At 39.5% G+C, this 20,410-nt stretch overlaps 1 protein-coding gene across 1 annotated transcript in view; it reads right to left on the bottom strand.

The window, feature by feature from the left end:
- The window catches only part of LOC132151427 (unconventional myosin-X-like), a 64,405-nt gene that overhangs the window by 10,054 nt on the left and 33,941 nt on the right, over nucleotides 1–20,410 (bottom strand). The window contains exons 4-23 of the mRNA XM_059559533.1: nucleotides 7,472–7,659; nucleotides 6,957–7,091; nucleotides 6,752–6,876; nucleotides 5,979–5,992; nucleotides 5,690–5,774; nucleotides 5,467–5,573; nucleotides 5,225–5,354; nucleotides 4,191–4,309; nucleotides 3,916–4,062; nucleotides 3,732–3,832; nucleotides 3,454–3,520; nucleotides 3,183–3,275; nucleotides 3,012–3,080; nucleotides 2,836–2,918; nucleotides 2,624–2,732; nucleotides 2,360–2,440; nucleotides 2,038–2,162; nucleotides 1,822–1,951; nucleotides 1,559–1,665; nucleotides 5–93 (exon numbers count right to left, since the gene is read on the bottom strand). Coding sequence (XP_059415516.1) covers nucleotides 5–93; nucleotides 1,559–1,665; nucleotides 1,822–1,951; nucleotides 2,038–2,162; nucleotides 2,360–2,440; nucleotides 2,624–2,732; nucleotides 2,836–2,918; nucleotides 3,012–3,080; nucleotides 3,183–3,275; nucleotides 3,454–3,520; nucleotides 3,732–3,832; nucleotides 3,916–4,062; nucleotides 4,191–4,309; nucleotides 5,225–5,354; nucleotides 5,467–5,573; nucleotides 5,690–5,774; nucleotides 5,979–5,992; nucleotides 6,752–6,876; nucleotides 6,957–7,091; nucleotides 7,472–7,659 — 2,104 coding nt within the window. The remainder of the gene's footprint in view (nucleotides 1–4; nucleotides 94–1,558; nucleotides 1,666–1,821; nucleotides 1,952–2,037; nucleotides 2,163–2,359; nucleotides 2,441–2,623; nucleotides 2,733–2,835; nucleotides 2,919–3,011; nucleotides 3,081–3,182; nucleotides 3,276–3,453; nucleotides 3,521–3,731; nucleotides 3,833–3,915; nucleotides 4,063–4,190; nucleotides 4,310–5,224; nucleotides 5,355–5,466; nucleotides 5,574–5,689; nucleotides 5,775–5,978; nucleotides 5,993–6,751; nucleotides 6,877–6,956; nucleotides 7,092–7,471; nucleotides 7,660–20,410) is intronic.

Raw genomic sequence — 20,410 nt, 5'->3', positions numbered from 1 at the left:
GAGCGTTTCCGTTGAAACCGACGTCGATAGAGATATGCACGGTAGTTCTTCTGGATGGTCACAATGCTGTCCAGAGCCTTCTTAAAGTTCTTTCTGTAGTTAGTACACAGTTCCCTTAGAATAAACAACTGTCTCTGGTAGAGAACAGTATTTAAAAGCTGTCACTAAGACACTACATGATTGTTATCATGTCTATAGATGAGGACTAACAAGCTACGTTTATGCATTTACACATTTAAAGCACAAAAAAAAAACCTTTGCTGTTTTGATTTTTACTTTCATGATTTCCTTGCTATTTGGCTGCACTGCCCAGGGCTGGGTGGTTACTTTAAAACAACTTTGCGATAAGAAGGCACATAGAAACCAATTCATAGGATTTAATTTAATATAATTCATTTTTATTAATAAATAAATTTAATTGTTTGTTTTGTTGTAAACTTTATTTTTTTATGAACATTTCACTTTTCTAAAAATACATTTTAAGCAACAGTTGTGTACAGTTTGGCAGATGCACTGTAAATAAATGTTATTTTTATATACATACAAAAGTATGGGGTCAGTATGATTTTCTTTTAAGAAATTCATACTTTTATTCACAAAGGAGTAATTTAATTGCTAAAAGTGACAGTAAAGACATATTATGTAACAGACAGAACAAATGCTGTTTTTGTTCATCAAAGAATTACATTTTTTTTTCAACATTGATAAGAAGAAGAAATGTTTCTAAAGCACCAAATCAGCATATTTCTGAAGGATCAAGTAATGCTGAAAACTGAAAACTCAGCTTTGTCATCACAGGAATAAATTAAACAGAAATCAGTTATTTTAAAATGTAACATTATTTCACAATATTACAGTTTCTACTGTATTTTTAATCAAATACATTTCTTGGTGAGCATAAGATACTTCTGTTAAAACATAAAAAAATAATAGTAGTGTATATTAAAAACAATTCTGGTATTATTCTCAATAGCCAAAAAAAACATTGTATGGATCAAAATGATTGATTTTTCTTTTATGCCAAAAATCATTAGGATTAAGTAAAGATCATGATATTTTGTACATTTCCTACCATAAATATATAAAAACTTAATTTTTGATTAGTAATAAGCATTGCTAAGCGCTGCATTTGGACAAAGGCGATTTTCTCAATATTTAGATTTTTTTGCACCCTCAGATTCCAGATTTTCAAATAGTCATATCTCGGCCAAATACCGTCCTACCCTAAAAAACATAGATTAATGGAAAGCTTATTTATTCAGTTTTCAGATGCTGTATAAATTTAAATTTTTGAATATTGACCCTTATGATTTATGAATGATTTTATGGTCCAGGGTCACATATAGGATGAAAAGATGCCCATAAAAAATCATCAGGACAGGTCGAAAACTAGGCCATAAGTGATGTGTGTGCTTTGAAGGGGTGGGTGACACGTCTAAATCCAAAAGGAGATTAAAGAAATGTTGTTTGAAAATAGTTTTTTTGGATTTTTTTTTGGAATGGAATTCTTCTAATGTAATCAAAGCAAATCTGTGCAAAAACTAAAAAATACACACACCTTGCTATATATCTCAGAAGATAGGCTCGTATTATCAGTCCAGCTTTACTTCGCACTTCATCTCTCTGCTTCTCCAGCTTATGTTCTAAGGGTTCCTTCAGAAACACCTTGGGGTCAAAAATTATGTCAGGTTAGTGCAATCAAACACAACAAGTGCACTTACATGACAGAAAATGTTCATGTTTGACATTACCTTTAAAACCTCACAGACAGAAAATTATGAGAAAAAGAGGTGACAGAGCGAGAGGTCAAAGGTCACTCACCTTGGTCTTCCCAATCTGCCACTCCTTTTTGGTCCTGTCGTGGAGTGTCAGCAAATCTGTGCTATTCTTTTTCTCATCTCCATTTGAAGCCACAGCAGCCTTATCCTTCTCCTTCAGAATGATCCAATACCTGATGTATACAACCATAAAAGCATAGTTTCCAAGAAAAGCTGAGACAACAAAAATTCATACACTTGTATGCGCTTTAACATCTACCTGCAGAAGAAGTCTTTAAAAGTGCGTCGGACAGGGAATCCAGCTCTGCGAATCTTCACTGTCTCCAACATGCCAGAGTACCGCAATTGATTGAGAACCACATCTGGGTCGAACTTGTTTGGGGTCTAAAGAACAAAAAAATAAACAAACGCAAAATGCATTATTAAAATGTATGACCCAGAATTTATTTTTAGAATCAGAATCAGAATCAGGAATTAGCTTTATTTGGCAGGTGTGCACAAACACACAAGGAATTTGAAGTGTTTGTTTTTGTTTTTTTTTATTAAATTGCCTTCTCATTGGCTTGTGTGACTTCTCTCACCTTGTCCATGTTGGGTTTGATGCAACGCACAAAAAAGGGGTTGGAAACACTGAGAGTCGCCATTAGGGCATGAAGAGAGTCCTGAGAGGAAAAAAGAGACAACCAATCAAATTTGACAAGTCAGAAGGGACTTCAGGCAGTATGTCAACAAGAAATAGGGTTGAATGACTAGTGACCTAGTTCCTGATTGTTTTTACATGCAGCTATTTAGCATGTTCAATTTAAAGTCTATTATATGGATAAAAGTCTTGATTTTTATCTCACTCTGAACTGTGAGCTGACAGTGGGCTTTTTTCTTGCTGTACCCATCTTCAAGGTCTCCTCATTATTTCTGCTGCTCACTTGCTCAAACAGGTCATAGATGAAATCCAATCTGCACACACACACACACACACACACACACACACATAATAACTCACACAAAACTGCCTCAATGGGTGTATTTGTTTGTGTGCATTTGTGTGTTTGCGTCTTACCTACTATCCTTCAGCATGTTCAGTATATCATCTCTAAATGTGTCTCTGTTCTTCTCTAAAATCCCCCTCACATCATACAAGACCTATAAAATGGAAGACAAAAAATATGAAAAAAAGAGACAGACAGAGAGATAACTAGATAGATATACAGACATACAGACGGATATTTCATATACCTCTCCAGCATAGTGTTTTATCCCAAACTGATGGTCTGCCAGTCTGGGTTTCACATAATAGGGATTAGTCTGTGGAAAAAGACAACCTCATGTGTTTAGTGAGTTCATGTTATTATACTGAATGTTTGGTTGAATTATATTATGTCTTTGTATGATTTGAGCTTTACTCACAAAGTGTCTGCCATGCAGTTTCTCCAGCAGGGTGAAGTCAGTGCCTTTGGGAAATCTGCTCTCTTCGTTAATCAGAGCTAACATGCCCAATTTCTACACAAACACAACATTAAATACTGTAAGTGTTAAATAATACAAAACTGAAAACTTCTATTATTGTAACAATCAAATGAATCTTTGTTTAAAGGAATGTATAAATATGTGTCAGTCAGATTAAATGAAATTAAATGAAATTTTAAAACTGACTGACAGCTGTCCATGAATATTCTACCTTCTCAATCAGATCCAGACATTCTGCATTGTCCATCCAGTCAATGGCTTCCCAGTGAATGCCTTCCCTGCACGCCACAATTCACCAGTTTGAATTTACAAAACTTGTACAAGCTTAACAATAATCGTTAATAATAATCATAAAAATTTGGCAAAAAAATTAAGAAAATAGTGTAATTAGACACTATTTATACTGTAATATTTATTTAGATATTTTACACATAGAATATATGTAATTTCAGAACAAATTGTCATGCTCTCACGGTTGTCAGTCTTTACCTGTTATACTCTAGTTGCTCCAAAGAGAAGATGTGTTTGTTGAAATATTCTTGCAGTTTCTCATTTGCATAGTTAATGCTGAACTGCTCAAAACGGTTCACCTACAGAAAAAACAAACACTTGGGTTAGATCTCAATAAAAATGTGTCTCTGTGCATGATCATGTGACCCATGTGGCCTCACACCTCAAAGTTCTCAAAACCGAAGATGTCCAAGATTCCAATAGACTTGAAATTATCTTTGCCTTTTATCTTCTGATTAATTCGCATGATGATCCACGAAAAGCACTGAGAATAAAGTGCCATGGCAACCGAATCCCGGGAATCTATTGCCTGTCAATCAAGCATGATAAAAGAAAATGCCCATATTTGATAAATTGGAGACAGAAGAGAAGAACTGCCAAACTAGTCTTTTTTTTTTATTACAGTATATAATTATGATAAAGTACATGTGATTTTACCTGTTCCACTGTGAGAGGAGAGCAGATCTCTTCTCCTCTGAGGATCATGGAACGCTGGGTCAGAACCTCAGACAACTGAAAACTGTCCAGACCCAGGAGCTCGCTCACATTAGTGACAACTGCAGGAAAACAGAGAAGAGAATTACTACCAAAAACACAACTTAAGAACTGTAGCCCATTACTGATTATAAATGACCTGATGCAAATTGTAACAATCTGGATTACACATATTAGGTAATGTAGTCTGACTGCTTTTAGATTACTTTTTGAACTCGTTAATCACACAGACTCCAATGGAATTACTGAGTACCATATTGATAAAAAAACAAAGAGAAAGAAAATATATTTTATTCTTTGTTATTAATATCATGAAATGCATTAACCATTACATCACAACAGGTTTAACCAAACTGTGTTTCATGATGGAAAAAACAATAATTAAATCATAAAGAATATCAAATTAAAATAAATTTAAATGTATCAGTGCAACCAGTCAGAGAACCGTGAACATACAATATGTTGTTAAGTTATTGCATTCTCACTTCAAGTAAATATTTTAGGTCAAAGGGGTTCAGCTCACATAAAAAGCTTATGAATCCTTACATTACATGCACAAACATTAATAAAAATGACATTATATGGTCAATTTCTTCCAGATTTTAAAATTTTTTGTCCAGACCTCCAATAACAATAATTAATGAAGGTCACTGGGCATGATGAAGACTTCACAGCTATGCATCTACAGTGTTAAGTAACTTGCATAATTTTTAGTCTCATGCATATAAGCGGTAGGTTCATTTAGAAAAGAAAAAAAAAATGGGGGGGAATCAATAAAATATGAATAATTTACTGCCATTGTATGAACAATGTAATAATGTCTTATTATGATTACATTTTATAGCGTATATATAATCTAATAGTACTTAACTTTTGGAATATGATTACATAATCCAGAATACCTATAATCAGTTAGTACACAGCACTGCATATTAGTAAAATCTGTCTTTTAGAAAGAGAGAAATGACATCTCTCACCCTGTTGGGTGGTGATCTGAGCGCCCCCTGCTGTCATGAACTCCACATTGCCAAGCTGCAGAACTCCAGACAGCAGTTTAAACATATCTCTGATCTCTTCCTCTGTGAACTCCATGACCTTCAGTGCCTCCTGCAGACCAAAAGAGAAAGAGAGAATGAATCATCATGCGGCACTTAGATTTTTGTCCACTTCAAGAATGTCTATTATCAGATCAACAAAAGTCTATTCCAATTTTTTGTACCATGACATCGTCAAAAAACTGCTTGTCATCGAGACTGCGGTCCTTCACACATCCTGACTGTCTCAGGTAGTGAAATAACTCAGGGGAGTCTTCCAGAAAATATGTCTCTAAAAAGAGATGGACATATCTAATCATTCAGTGTATCTAGGTTGATTATGGTACATCTGCATTTGTGAATGTGTGGAAATGCATGTGTGTTTATGTGGATTGTGCATTCGTTCACCCTTTTGGCTTTTGCTGGCCCCGGCCAGCAAAGCATAAAAGATGTGGTAGTTTCTCTCCCCTGGATTCTGCCTTACCACTCGGTTCTGGAACACAGATCAGATCACAGATGCTGAGTGGGCAAGAATCTCACTTTGGCAGACACTCTCTCTGTGATTCTGCCTCTGACAAGATATCCAGTGCCAAATCGTGTTATCAGAACAATGGCTTGTTTTATACTGTGAACAGCTGATCACCGAAGACTGATTTCTGGTTGTTAGGTTTGAGTCACTAGCAGAAGGAAGGTTTACCTTTTCAAGCAAATCTGAAAGGTCACAAATTAAGGGAAAGGCAGGCAGTTGAAACAGCAGCTTGTAGCACACTGTACAGTGAATATGTTTAAGAATTGGGGTAAAACAAATCCTGGTTACCAAGTTCCCCATTCATTTTAATGAAAAACTAAAACAAAAAAACCTATGTTAACAAACTGACACCACAAGACAATTTTCAATACCTGGCAAAACTTGAAATGGTTGGTGTGCACTCTATTTCAGTGAAAATAAATGAGTAACTATGGTAAACTGGGATTTTCTGACACTTAACTGCATGTTATTTGCAATGAAATGAAAATGTCTTATAGTTTAAAATTATATTAAAGCAATTAGTTAAACTTAGAATGCTTTTTTGACCTACCCATGTGTGAGTAATTACACTATTGTAACGATCAATTTGCAAATTAGTAAATTTTAATTATATCAACTTTAAATGTACTATTAAATACAAGTACTTTGACACTTTTACACAAACATTGAATTTGACATTATTACAAAGTGCACTTTTAAAAGTATACATAAATGTGTTAAGAAACAGTCATGAAGGTGTATTCTTCTTTAAGTATACATAAATGTTTTTTTACTTCACTAAAATTATATTATCTGCAAGTTTTTTTAAAATATACTTTCAAGATTAAAAGTACTCTGCAAGTGCACATTCAGTACAATTAAGCAAACTTCTTTTTCACAAGGGTAAATACCATTCTAAAAATCTATGTATTATTAGAGCCTGTGTGCTGTGAGAAGGATACAGTCGACGATGCATCCTCCCTGGATGTTCCCGCTTTGAGAGAAATGAAGCTGAATAAATTTCCCAAAGCGACTGGAGTTGTTGTTGTAGACTGTTTTGGCATTTCCAAATGCTTCCATGATGGGGCTGCAAAAGAATAAATATAAAGCTTCTGGATTTGTTTGTGCACATTAAAATTCCTATGCTTCCTATCCTATGTGTTTTACCTGCTCTGTACGATGGCTTGCTCCACGCGTGTGCTCTTCTCTGTAGGCGGTGTCCCAGCAGAGTTTTGGCTTATGACGGACAGGAACTGTAGCAGTAGTTTGGTGCTCTCTGTTTTCCCAGCTCCACTTTCACCACTGGTAAGCACACATGCACACATTCATTTGTAACCTTCACTGACATTTGTGTTACCCTGATTGAATTTGCAATGCCATGAAATCTGATAGCAGTTTGTGGGTCTAAGCCACCACTGCTTAAACTCATCTTTTAGGTTTAACACAAATGAGATTTGTAAACTAAGATAATAAATAATGGATCCCCATCAGCCAGTGAGTAAAGCCAAAAGAGAAAGAGAAATTCTTTGTATGATCATACTCATTCCAGCCAATTAATGAATTCAAGACTTTTAGCACTTTATGAGCACATTTTACTGAAAATCTCCTATTTACTATTTTCATGTTTGGCAAGTTGGTCTATTTATTAAGATTAAATAAACTGGTTGGAGGTCTTATATTACCTTATTAGCACACATTGGCTATCATGTCTCTTCCATAAGCAGCGGTAGCACTCATTGGCAATAGCAAAGATATGTGGCGGCAACTCGCCCAAATGATGCTGGCTGTACAGCTCCACTGCGGAGAGATCATACAGTCCTCTGATCTGCTTATAAGGATTCACGGCCGCCAGGATAGAACCTATGTTAGTCTAAGAGACAGAGAAAAAGTGGCAGTAAATCAAGGAGTATTGAGGTTAATAAAGCCACCAAACAGTAAAACAACACAACCAGCATACTGAAACAAATGCACACACATTTGTGATCAGTGCACATTTTAATCTATAGCCACAGATGAAGAGACATTTCTAGGGAAATTGAAATAATCAGTATGTGATCTGGTCTTATTTCACAGCTGGTTGCATCAGTGGGTCGTGAGAGGATTGTGGATGATCTGTGTCCTTGTCTATGAGCACTGTGGCAACATAAATCCATCTCATTTAATATTGACTGAATGGTCTTTTTAATGTGTTTAAGTGTGGGTGTGTGGCTAACAACACCCATGCTGACTGGAAGTAATATGATTCACTGATCTTAGCAACAGCAGTGATTAAATTGAGACATTACTGGATTCCTGGAGATGCACCAAACACATCTAGACCCAACATTATGGACACTACACAAATGTAAAAAAATCACAGTGTATATTATATGTGGATCTGAAATTGTGTCATGTTGACTTTACAAAAAATATTTTGTTGCTACTTCCCCAAGAGGGCACTATTGAGCAGAGTCATTCTCATTTAGGCCTGGTGTCTGGATAATTCTGATAACATCTCTGTTATGTATGTAACCACGGTTCCCTGAATAGGGAACGTGATGCTGCGGTGACGTCACCGTATGGGAACACCTCTCGGTGTGACGAATGTCTGAAGCCCTATACCATCCAGCCAATTCTATTGGCCAAATAGCGCTTTGCAGCGCCCTACGCATGCGTACACATCGTATACCTGAGTGCTGTGCGCTATTTTGCTCAGATTTCATGAACTGAAGAAATGCTATCAAGGTAGGGAACGGCCGGGACCGCAGCATCTCGTTCCCTATTCAGGGAACCGTGGTTACATACGTAACCGAGATGTTCCCTTTCATAGGTCACTTCGATGCTGCGGTGACGTCACCGTATGGGAACCATATACCATAACGCCTGACGTACCTGATAGTTGGAATCCAAGGAAAGCATCTGCTCAAGCAGACAGAACCCGGGAGCCAGGAGCCATCCTCACATCCAGACTGTAAAACTTGACAAAATTGCTCGGTGAGGAACATCCTGCCGCAGCACAGACATCATATATAGAAGAACCACTGAGAAAGCTTGTGATGAAGCCACTGCTCTCGTGGAATGAGCTCTAACTCCTAAGGGCAAAGCGAGTCCGCGCGCCTAATAGGCTAAAGATATAGTCTCCACCAGGCAATGGGACATGCACTGCTTTGTGACAGCATGGCCTATTTTGTGTCCTAAGAGACAAAGCTGGTCGGACTCACGCCATGGAGCTGTTCGATCAACATAAGTCTTCAGCGCTCTGATAGGGCAAAGACTCAGATCTCCTGACCCCGCCTATGCAGGGGGTAAAGCCTCCAAGACCACTTGTTGAAAGTAAAAAGGGTTTGAAGCGACCTTAGGGACATAATTAGGCCTCGGTCGCAGCATTACTTTCACAGAGCCTGGTGCAAAATCCATGCACGAGGGCGAAGCAGAAAGAGCCTGTAAATCCCCAACTCTCTTGAGGGAGGATAAAGCCACAAGAAGAACTGTCTTTAAAGTCATGATTTTATCCGGTATAGTTTCAAAGGGCTCAAACGGATGCCCTGATAAACCTTGCAACACAATGGATAAATCCCATGAAGGAACTCGCACAGGGCGGAAAGGCCTCAGCTGTCCTGCACCCTGTATAAAACGAGAGACCAGCGGATGACGGCCCACTGAAGCACCATCTATATATACGTGGTTAGCTGAAATGGCTGCCACGTAAACTTTCAGAGTGGCTGGCGTTACTCCATCAGAGAAACGGTCTTGAAGGAATTCCAGTACTGAAGCCACTGGGCAGTAAACCGGATCAATATTACGAATTCCACACCAGGTCGTAAACAGTTTCCATTTGAAAGCATATAAGCGTCTCGTAGAAGCTGCCCTAGAGTTCATTATAGTCTCTGTGGTTTCAACAGAAAGACCGGGATATATTAACTCACTCCGCTCAGAGGCCACGCCCACAGCTTCCATAGATCTGGCCTTGGGTGCCAAATCATTCCCTGTGCTCGCGATAGTTAGTCCTGTCTGAGGGGAATCTCCCATGGAGAGCCCGCTAACAGACTGACCAGGTCTGCAAACCATGGCTGTGTGGGCCACCACGGAGCCACCAGCAGCAGCTGCTTCACTCTGTCCAGCCGTATCCTGGATAACTCCCCTGGAATTAGACTAATCGGGGGAAAAGCATACAAGCTGGTTCTGGGCCAATTGTGAGCTAACGCATCCAAGCCTAGGGGCGATGGAGGGCATAGGGAGAACCACAGCGGGCAATGCGTAGTCATGCTCGACGCGAATAATTCCACTCTTGCTTCTCCAAATATTTGCCATAAAAGGCTCACCATTTGGGGGTGCAACCTCCAGAGGTTGCTGCTCAAGAGTCTGTCTGGATAGCAAATCCACTCCGAAGTTCAAACGCCCGGGGACATGAACCGCTCGGATCGACAGAAATCTGTTCTGAGACCAAAGAAGAATATTTCTCGCCAGCCTGCACATGGGGCAAGAGTGTAATCCTCCATAATGATACAGATAGGACACAACCGCTATGTTGTCTGACCTGAGTATTACATGACGGCCGATCAGCAGATTCGAGAAATACTGGAGAGCTAGAAAAACCGCCAGTAATTCCAACCTGTTTATATCCCAACTGCATTGTGTCGCCGTCCATACTCCGTGAGCTTGGCGCCCTTGACAAACAGCTCCCCAACCGGTCAAAGACGCGTCCGTCGTGACAGTCTCTCGAGAAGCACAAATCCCCAGCCGAACTCCAGCTAGAAGGAATTCAGTTGACATCTATTGTCTTATTGACATAACACACCTCCGTGTCACCGAAATCGTCCGATGCGGAAAACAACGGGGTGAAGTGTTCCGGCTTGTCGTCCACCACTGAAAAGGGCGTATATGAAGTAAGCCCAGACGGATTACAGGGGATGCCGCTGCCATTAGACCTAAAGTCTGAGGCACAAACTCACCGTCACTGTGCGACCCACTTTGAAGTGACACACGCATGACGCGAGAGACTGAGCGCGCGGGAGAGATAGTCTTGCTGTCATTGCGCGAGAGTCCAAGTCTATTCCCAGAAGGTTATTCGCTGAGAGGGAATTAAAACACTCTTCTAGAAATTCGTGCATAAGCCCAGGCTGTTTAGATGATTCAGCACAAGATCCCGATGGGAGTGTGCTTGAGTCTGCGATTGTGCTAACACCAGCCAATCGTCCAGGCAATTAAATACACGAACACCCTGGAGCCGCAATGAACACAGTATCGACATGCTTTGCCCTCTAAAGCGAATCTGAGGAACTTCCTGTGTCTCTTGATGATCTGAATATGAAAATATGCATCCTTCAGATCGATCGTGACAAACCAACTGTTTGGTTGAATCTGAGACAGAATAGACTTTACCGTTAACATCTTGATTTTGCTCATCTTGAGTGCAAGATTCAAATGGCGTAAATCGTCACTTTTATTTATTTTACCAAAATAGCGGCTGTATAACCTGACTCCATTTAAGAGGGGTCTACTTTTATAGCCCCTATTCCCCGCAGAGATGCTCCTGCCGCAGCACCACGATTTGATTAACAACCATGGGAGATTTCCACGGCAAAAAGGCGGGCCTTTCTGAACTGAACGGTGTATCCGTGACGAATTGTGCGTAACACCCATAGTGAAAATGCCGGGCAAGCGCTACCCTGCGGCCCATAAAACGTATTGGTTTCCAAGCCTCCGCCTGCAGCGTTCCCACATGCATTAACATCTGAGCACGGAAAGCTCACAGCGTCCATAAGCAAGGAAAGCGCATGTGTCAAAGTCACTACGTTTCGTTGTGTCTAATCCTAAAGCGTATCCACGGCAGAATTAAATCCAACAAAATGAACATCGGGCCACGCCGCTAGCGTGATCATGGCAGCTTTGTGAGCCATCATAAACAGGCCGTCTTAGTCAGCCTCTTGTGCCGTCCCTCAAACTCTGAAGGCTGGATTGTGCAGAGTGTCTGAGGGGGCGCTCAAGTGATAGCTCAATCCAATGATGGTCAAAGTGCCTTTGCTGCGAGACAGTCAATGTTAGAGCGTGGGGACTGCAGTGAGAGGGTTGGATGTGCGTTAGCAGTCCAACAGCACTCTCTAGTGGAGGGCACAGTCCCTGACGAACAGCCGAAGTATAGGAACTGCTGTAAGGGGATTGAGGACGAGAGGCTTTTGCCGTCCAACTCAGGTTTTTTAATGTCGGCAAGATTAGCCAAGGTGGCGCTCGACCGTTAACATCCCCGTTATAGAACGGTTCACTGCTCGGGCAGTATGTTTGATAGCACTTAGCACCAAATTTGTTGCCCCCCGCAGCTTTTTCACAGCCTCCGGTTGTAATATCTTTCTTGTTAAGAACCGCCATAAAGTGAAGTAATTTTGCCGAGATTAGACACGACTCAACACGCCTTTGATGAGACTTTAGGCCGCGGCCGAGTTCGGCGTGATCCGTTCGGCTAGAGAGTTCATCCATAGCAGCATCGCTGTATAACAGCAGTCCGCCATGTCAACAATGGTGGCGAATCCCGCAGCGTTCGTGACGTGCGGTGATTAAGGCTGCTTCCAGGACCTCGAAACCTCTTGGTGGAGGTCCGTGAAGAAGGGTAGCGGTTCACGGGGGGGATAGTTTATCAACCACGCGGGTAACCACATTCAACAGCTCACTGAGGAAGGGGAGGCGCGTTTCTCCTGTCCGCTCGGAGGGAGAGAACCGCATGTGCCTGCCAGAGCCTACTCTGAGTCCGAAGCCGCGGTGGACAAACATAGTCCAAGCCGCACACATCGCCCCAAACCACCACCTCGTGCGGCGCCTCGGCGACCACAGAAGCGTAACAGTGGGGGTTAGACGCGAGGCGACCTGTAGAAAATACACTCTAGAGCGCAGAACTGTAGCCGCAGGCTATCATGGAGAGAACATGTAGAGAGGCTGCTAAACGAACCTCTCATGAGTGCTTCCCCGTGATAAACCCATTATACGGCTCTTACCTTTCGTTGACTCATCGCGTCCGCGAAGAGGAGTTGAACACTGTTCGAAGAAAAAAATGCTGAGAACCCGAGATGGTTTCCTTAGAGCACAGATGATTCGCTTTCCTGAAGGAAATGAAATCTGAGCGAAATAGCGCGCGGCACTCAGGTATACGATGCATACGCATGCGTAGGGCGGTGCCAAGCGCTATTTGGCCAATAGGATTGGCGGGATGGTATAGGGCTTCAGACATTCGTCACACCGAGAGGTGTTCCCTAGGGCTGTGGCGGTTGCCGTGACAACCGCGTCACCAGTGGTGGTCGGTTGCTACCGCGGTTATCTACTACCACCGGCGGTAGTGCACGTGATGTCACAATTTCTATAGCAAGCATAATACAAAGTTTTGCATATAAGTGTAATAACTGTAATAGTTGCAAATTTTAAGTCTATGGTAATTAACAAATTACCTCAAACACAGCGTTTCCTTTAGATTGGAAGATTTGAGCGCAGGAAAATATAGTTTATGCATTCAGCAAGTTAATTTAGTGTTGGGCGATGGATCTTGTTGGGAAAGCAAATACCACATCACCGATCTGGAGTCATCTGCATTCATGTCACCCATCAGCGTTTGCGATCACGAGAACTTGTGCAAACACTGATGGGTGACATGAATGCAGATTCAGAGGCTGGTCAGGTTTGGTGAGGCTTTCTCCAAACTGGCCAAATACAAACGAGACAGCGATAAATAAAAGATGGTAACAATAAATATGGCAACGATTCCTATTTCAAAGAGAGCGCATGCAGGTGAGGAGTTAGCTACTGAGCTTGCTTGGTGGCGGAAAAGTAAACCGGACACAACACAACCGCGTTACGACAGGTTTAGTCTGTCTAGTGTCTATACAGGACATTTGAACTCTGTGTCAGTAGCCTACCTCACAGACCGGACAGGGGATTTATCATGTCGTTGTGCTGCATCCAGTGTAGCATCACTGATTATAATGAGTATTTTGTCGCGCTGCGTCGCTCGCGTCCGTTAGACAGGGTGTATTTAACTTTCTTATTTAGGCTACTTTCTTGTTTAACTGCATTATTTTTTTTATATTTATTTCAGTGTTTTGCAGGCAGCTGCCTGACAGAAATGCTCAAATAAACACGAACTGATGAGTCAAATAGGATGTGTTAGATGAGTGAGACATTGCTGGGCTGATTTCTAAATGTGCATACATATAAATATATCCTCTACATAATATATATAAAATATATTACATGCATGCACAGTTTAAGTCAGCTTTAATCACCTTTTTTGGTAATTCCATGAATTAACTGACCACGACACTGCTGGCACATAGTTTATTTCGCAGTTTGATATGAAAGTTTACGCACAAAGGAAGTGCGCACCGCCTTTGAGCACAGGACCATCTGCGCTTGCTTAACTTGCACATGATAATAAAGTGAAGTGGAGCACGTGTCTGAAACGTTTCCTGTTCAGTCATTAAATTCACTTCTTGTCATGAGAAAAAGTGACAGAAGCAGCAGTTGTGAGTGGGTGGCCATCCCCGCCCCTACGTAAAATAATTTGAATACGTTAAACTGGAAAGAAATGATCGCCTTCGTTAACGAGCAAATTTTGACACTAATATATTTATACATATATATATATATATATATATATATATATATATATATATATATATATATATATATATATATATATATATATATATATATATATATTTATTTATTTATTTTTAACACCATGTCACCGGCGGTTGTTGGTCCATGATTACCGCGGTGGTAAAAATCAGCCACCGTCACAGCCCTAGTGTTCCCATATGGTGACGTCACCACAGTATCGAAGTGACCTATGAAAGGGAACCACTGCTTTCAGACATCAACCTCAGATGCTATAATGCAATGCATCCTGGGATACATGAATTCCAGTATCCATTTACCAAGATGTGATAAGAAAGACCCACCACATTCACTCTACCGAACACAACATGACAAAAATCTGCAGTCTAAAACAAGATCAACAATACACCTGCAAAAAGAATCCTCAGATGCTGTTTTATTTTTTATTTAAATGACAGGGCTCCTCTAATAAAAATCATTACATTGACCTTCGCTAATTGTAGAAACATCCATACATAATTTCCTATATTGTAAATGAAAACTAGACCTCCAGGCTACAATTCTAAACCAGCAGTCTGGGGTGTATGGCTCTGTGTAGACCAATGAGCATCCAGTCTGCACTCACCACCTGATCACATGACCCTTTTCTTTGTCAACATCATCAGTAAGACCCTATAGTGGCACACATTTAAACATGTCCAGAGGGCCTATTCTTTGATTTCCCTCTGTCTCACACACACAGATGCTGTTACAGTGTGTGAAATATACAGTACATACTCTATGAATTATAAAAGTGTGTTGAATTACCCATATAAGAGCATTATTGCAAGTTTAATTTAAGAACAGATGGGTAATAGTTGGATTCTGGATAAAACCCTAATGCTATTTTTTAGCATAGATTCTACTATAAAACGTCTGTCTTTTAAAAGTCTTTTAGCACATCTTCTGTTGGTATTTAGGCTGATAAACCCACTTAATAAAAGCAGACGCTGAAACATGTACACAATTGGGGATATCTTCACAGAACATACTGTATTTTCACAGAACATCACTTTTGCGATATATCATGTTTCGGATGTTTTTCTTAAATTCCTTAATCAAACAGGGTTTCCTTTCAGTCTCAGGCCGAGATGTTTTGAGTTAATATCACTCTGCTAAACTAAGGCAGGAAACTCCGGTTCCTCTCTCACCCAGACAGATTGCTGTCCACCCTTAAACTCAGAATACAAAACAACACAGGATTAATTACACAGGAAATAGGAGTGAACACTTAGGCATTAACTGCCATCCTGACCTACTTTTTCATAAAGTACTGACAGAACATTTGGAAATGGAGAATATATATATATATATATTTACATTAACGATGGTAACACTGTAGATGCTTGTCTGTTAATTTTTCATCACTTACATAGATCAGTACAGTATTCATGGGTTTCAGGCACGTAACTTTTTTTATTGTGGCCGCCATCTTTAGGACCTTTGTGTAGCCTCTTTGTGGTGATCGTAGACCAAAATAGCACACTTGACCACCAATGACAAAACAATGTTATTTAAAGAAAACATACTTTAGGATTATAGCCTTATTTACTGTGAAAGCAAACTGCTGAATCCACTAAAGTCTAGTAAATACTTTTTTGATGTTTGCTGATATTTACATCTACCTCATCCACAATCCCTCGCCATGCACCGGTGACCCAGACAGCAAAATACACTTGGGCCAGTTTCAGTTAAATTCTCATCTGCCGGAGACTTACCATCTGCCACACCCGGCCTGGATGCCTGTGTACTCACTGCCTGATTCTGTGAACTTGCAGCCCATCGCTAATGTACACAGCGCATGAGGCCAGTTTAATTTCTATATCTAATGTACTGTTTATTAAAGGGGTCATATGTTGTTGCTAAAAAGAACATTATTTGGTGTAATTGGTGTAATAAAATGTGTTTATGCAGTTTAAGGTAAAAAAAAAATATTTTTGTGTGTTCTCCACATTTTGTATGTCTCTCTTATCACTTCAGACGTTTGTTCTATTTGAACGTAAGTGTCCTGCAAAGTGGACATCACAGGATATTCCGCCATGATTCCAGTTCGAAGCGAATGTACAGTATATGTTCCATTTAAAGTGCCTTGAAGTCTGCGAGATGTCAATTGAAATTGTATTAATTTGCAAATCTGTGAACTAATGTTCCAAAGTGAGGTAAACTTCAACAGATTTCCCCCTGATCAGGGAGGAGAGATCAATGAACACTGTGTAGGGACTAGTGTTGTCACGGTACCAAAATTTCAGTATTCGGTACCGATACCAGAGAAAATCCACGGTTCTCGGTACCAATTTCGGTACCAAAGCAAAAACAAAAATATGCTAATAAAAAAAATAACTTTTTAGCACTAAAAATAAAACCAATGCCATTCTTTATACTTATTTACAATTGTGTTTAAAGTTTTTCTACAAGTTATATAATTATGAAAAACAGTAAACAAGTTTCACCCAAATTTAATTTGTCTTTTAATTTATGAAATTTAAACATTTTATTTTTGGTAAATAAAGGGGATTTGCTATTAAAATTAAAACATGGAAGAAATATTGTGATTTATTTCTTTAAAAAATTAAGTTTTATAATTTTTTTCAACAGTAGCAGTATCACATACATTTTACTAAATAATAGTAATATTTCTAGCACAATGCCTTGCCTAACTTTTAGGCCTAATGAATGTATATTTGTCATTTGAGTATTGATAATACTACTACTAATTCTACTATCATACTAATGTATATACAATGCACTATGAATTGATGAGCTGCTGGGCTCATGAATATTAATCACGTTGTCTGCGTTCGGTCAAAATGATTTGCTGAAATCAAAACAGGGACGGTAAGAGATCAGCGCCAGCCAATGAAATTGCCATTTGCGCATTAGCTCCGCCCACTATGGTATGAAACCGGTATGTCTTCTAGTGGTGGAAATTATGATTCTTTCTAGAGATTCGTTCATTTTCAGTTGATTAGTTCAGTGATAATTTCTTCGTATTACACAAAAAATGCCAGCAGGTGGCAAAAAAAAGTGTATTATGTGTTATGTCTTTAGTCAACGAACGTATTCAATGTTACAAAAACTGATCTGGCTTTATTAAAATGTGTGTAATCGCATTCAATATATAAAGTCTAATTAAGTTGTTCAGATGAACAAAGCACAAAGTTTTCTTGCCTAATTAGCATTTTAATTGTTTGGTCAGACAGTTTGTATATTATATATTCACATTCATAAATCGGGGATTAAACGTGGAGTTGCTAAATATCAAAACAAGCGTATGTGCACAGTACCTGTAACTGCGCTTTGCATTTTCCGAGATTGACATGCTAAATGGCAGACTAACCCGGTTTACTCTCATTCATTTCGTTCACGAACAAAATAAATATGTACCAGTTCATTTTATTCACGAACGACACGTATCCGTTCATTCAGCTCGTTCATGAACGACATGTGTATCAGTTCAGTCATTTCATTCACAAACGAGATGTACTAAATCATTCAACTAGTGCACGAACGACATGGGTATCAGATCAGTCATTTCGTTCATGAACGATAAGATCTCTAGATGTAGTTCAGACTCATATGAAACTCGTTCATTGAAGGGCGTATTCCTTCACTATATTCAACCAAATCACATACTCTGTCACATCTCATACTCGAAGGCTATTGGCTCGAGGTTGAGTAAATCTTTGACAGGATGAAATGGTTGTTACTCGGTTCACCGAGCTGCGCATGCGCTGCTAATAGCGCCGCGCTGCTGTGAAGGGAGGAACTTCAGTGAACGAGAAATATGAGTCAGTGGATTGCGTGAATGAGAACGATTCGTTCACCTAAAAGATTTGTTCAAAAGAACGATTCGTTCACAAACGACACATCACTAATGTCTTCTGCTTGTTCGAAAATGAATGAATAATTCTAAATGAACTCCATTATTTTGACAGGAGAAGACAACAAAGAATAGTTTACATATAGCATGTCGATTCAGCGTGGTAAGACTCTCGCTCTCTCTCTTTGCATGTGTGAGAAACAGCGCTATCAGTAAAGCAACAGTGAGTCGAGCGTCTTCACAAAGAGTTTACAGAGCATCAGGTGCGCTGTGCGTCCATTGAGATGAACTGAAAAGTTCAGATCGCTTGATGGAGAGAGAACTCTGAAGCTCAGATGCTGAAATTAATGCAAGCGTCATGCGCTTCAGTCTATGTAGTAAACAAACCCGCACGTCTCTGCCATTCATTAATTCGCACAGAGACGCGCAGAACACGGATTCATATTTCAAACAACTTTTGCGGCTTAACATTTACAGATAGTGGTCCATATGGAGATTTGATTTGATTAATTTATGCTAACTTTGACAAATTCCATGACTGTCCATATTAAAATGTAAGTTTCATTTTCATGACTGGATTTTGAGATTCCGTCCTCGTTTTCTGCTTCGCGGAAATCATAGCGCTGAACCCTTTCTTTTATTGTCTATGGCTGAACCGGGTTTGAACAGGACCTCGGTACTACCGGTACTTAAAGAAACCTGGTACCGTCACATTTAAATTTTTTTAGTACCGACTTGGTACCGAAGTACCGGGTCTTTTGACAACACTAGTAAGGACCATGACAATGGGAACACATTTCATGCACGAAGCTCACTTCTGAAGAGCTGATTATCTGAATCAGGTGTGTTAACAAAAAGAGACATAAAAAATATTCAGAGCTAGGGGCACGAGGCCTGGAATTGAGAACCGCTGTGGTAGGTGTACATGTTAATAAAGGATTTTGCTTCTGAATTATGCTACCATCTGTTTTAATGGGAGGAAGCAAATTGTCATAGGCAAATCCTTTAAATTTGAGAATGTACTTACAGTTTGTGAGTCAGAACAGCCAGCATTGTAGTCTTCTCTCCCCAGATCAGGACACAATCCTCCATAAAATTTACTGCACACATCTTTATATTTATTTTGAACTGTTCTGGAACAGTGTGGTAAATACAACTTAACCACTGATTTCTAGTAGATTTCTGGAATATTTGGGCATCATTATGCAAATCTTTCTACATCGTGACGTAGACCTGTGGGGGCATGTTTGAACGAAGCGTTTTAGGAGGGCGTGGACCAGTCTTAACTTTTATAAAGAATATCTCTTTGGGTTTGAGACTTTATTCTTTGCAACTTTAGGGATCTTATCTATTCACGACCAGCTTGTAACACTTCAAAGAGAAAGGAAAACTTGAAATTGCATCATATGACCCCTTTAATATTTCATTACAAATTTAATCCATAGCCAAAATATTTACTTTCATTTTAATTATATAGATTACAATGCAATTACAATACAGTGGAGTGAATAGTTTTGTTAACTTTGTGTTTTTTTATTTTGAGTCGTATGGGATGCGGTAACACACGTCCCTCTCACAATATATTGCTTTACAGAACTATCGCTTTTGCCGCTCAGAAATATTCGCGCAAACATGCAACACGTTTCAGAAGATCTGCGCTCCGGTGCGGTTAGCTATCACACTCACTGATCTATATATAACTGATCCACGCTCTTGCCCACCTCTTCCATTTGAGACAGGGACTTCTAAACGGAGCGATCACACTAGTCAAACGAACCAGGCTTTGGGGGTAAAACGCTCTCCGGCACGGTTAAGATTGCCTAGTGTGTGTACAATAAATATTTTAACTACTATTATGTAAAATGAACACTGCTGTAAAAAGCACCTTACTTGTTTAAAGTGTTTGCAAACCAAATGTTATTACATATTTGTTCATATAGCAGTAGGCCTACTTTTAAATGAAAAAAGTGCACAATACACTACTTTTGAATGCATTATTAGTTTTGTGCATAACATTGCGATTAATTGTGATTAAAAATTTTATTAGTTTCCCAGAACTAATATATATATGATTTATATTGATGGGTTTGAAAAACATGAGGGGGAAATTATGTAATAATGTAAATGATGACAGAATTCTTGATTAACTCTATTTTAAGTAAATTAGTAGAAAATTACTAGCCAT

Source organism: Carassius carassius, chromosome 10 (assembly GCF_963082965.1).
Source record: "Carassius carassius chromosome 10, fCarCar2.1, whole genome shotgun sequence".
Lineage (NCBI taxonomy): Eukaryota > Metazoa > Chordata > Actinopteri > Cypriniformes > Cyprinidae > Carassius > Carassius carassius.
Note: the sequence above shows the minus strand (reverse complement) of the source record. Positions and strands in the feature narration are given on the sequence as shown.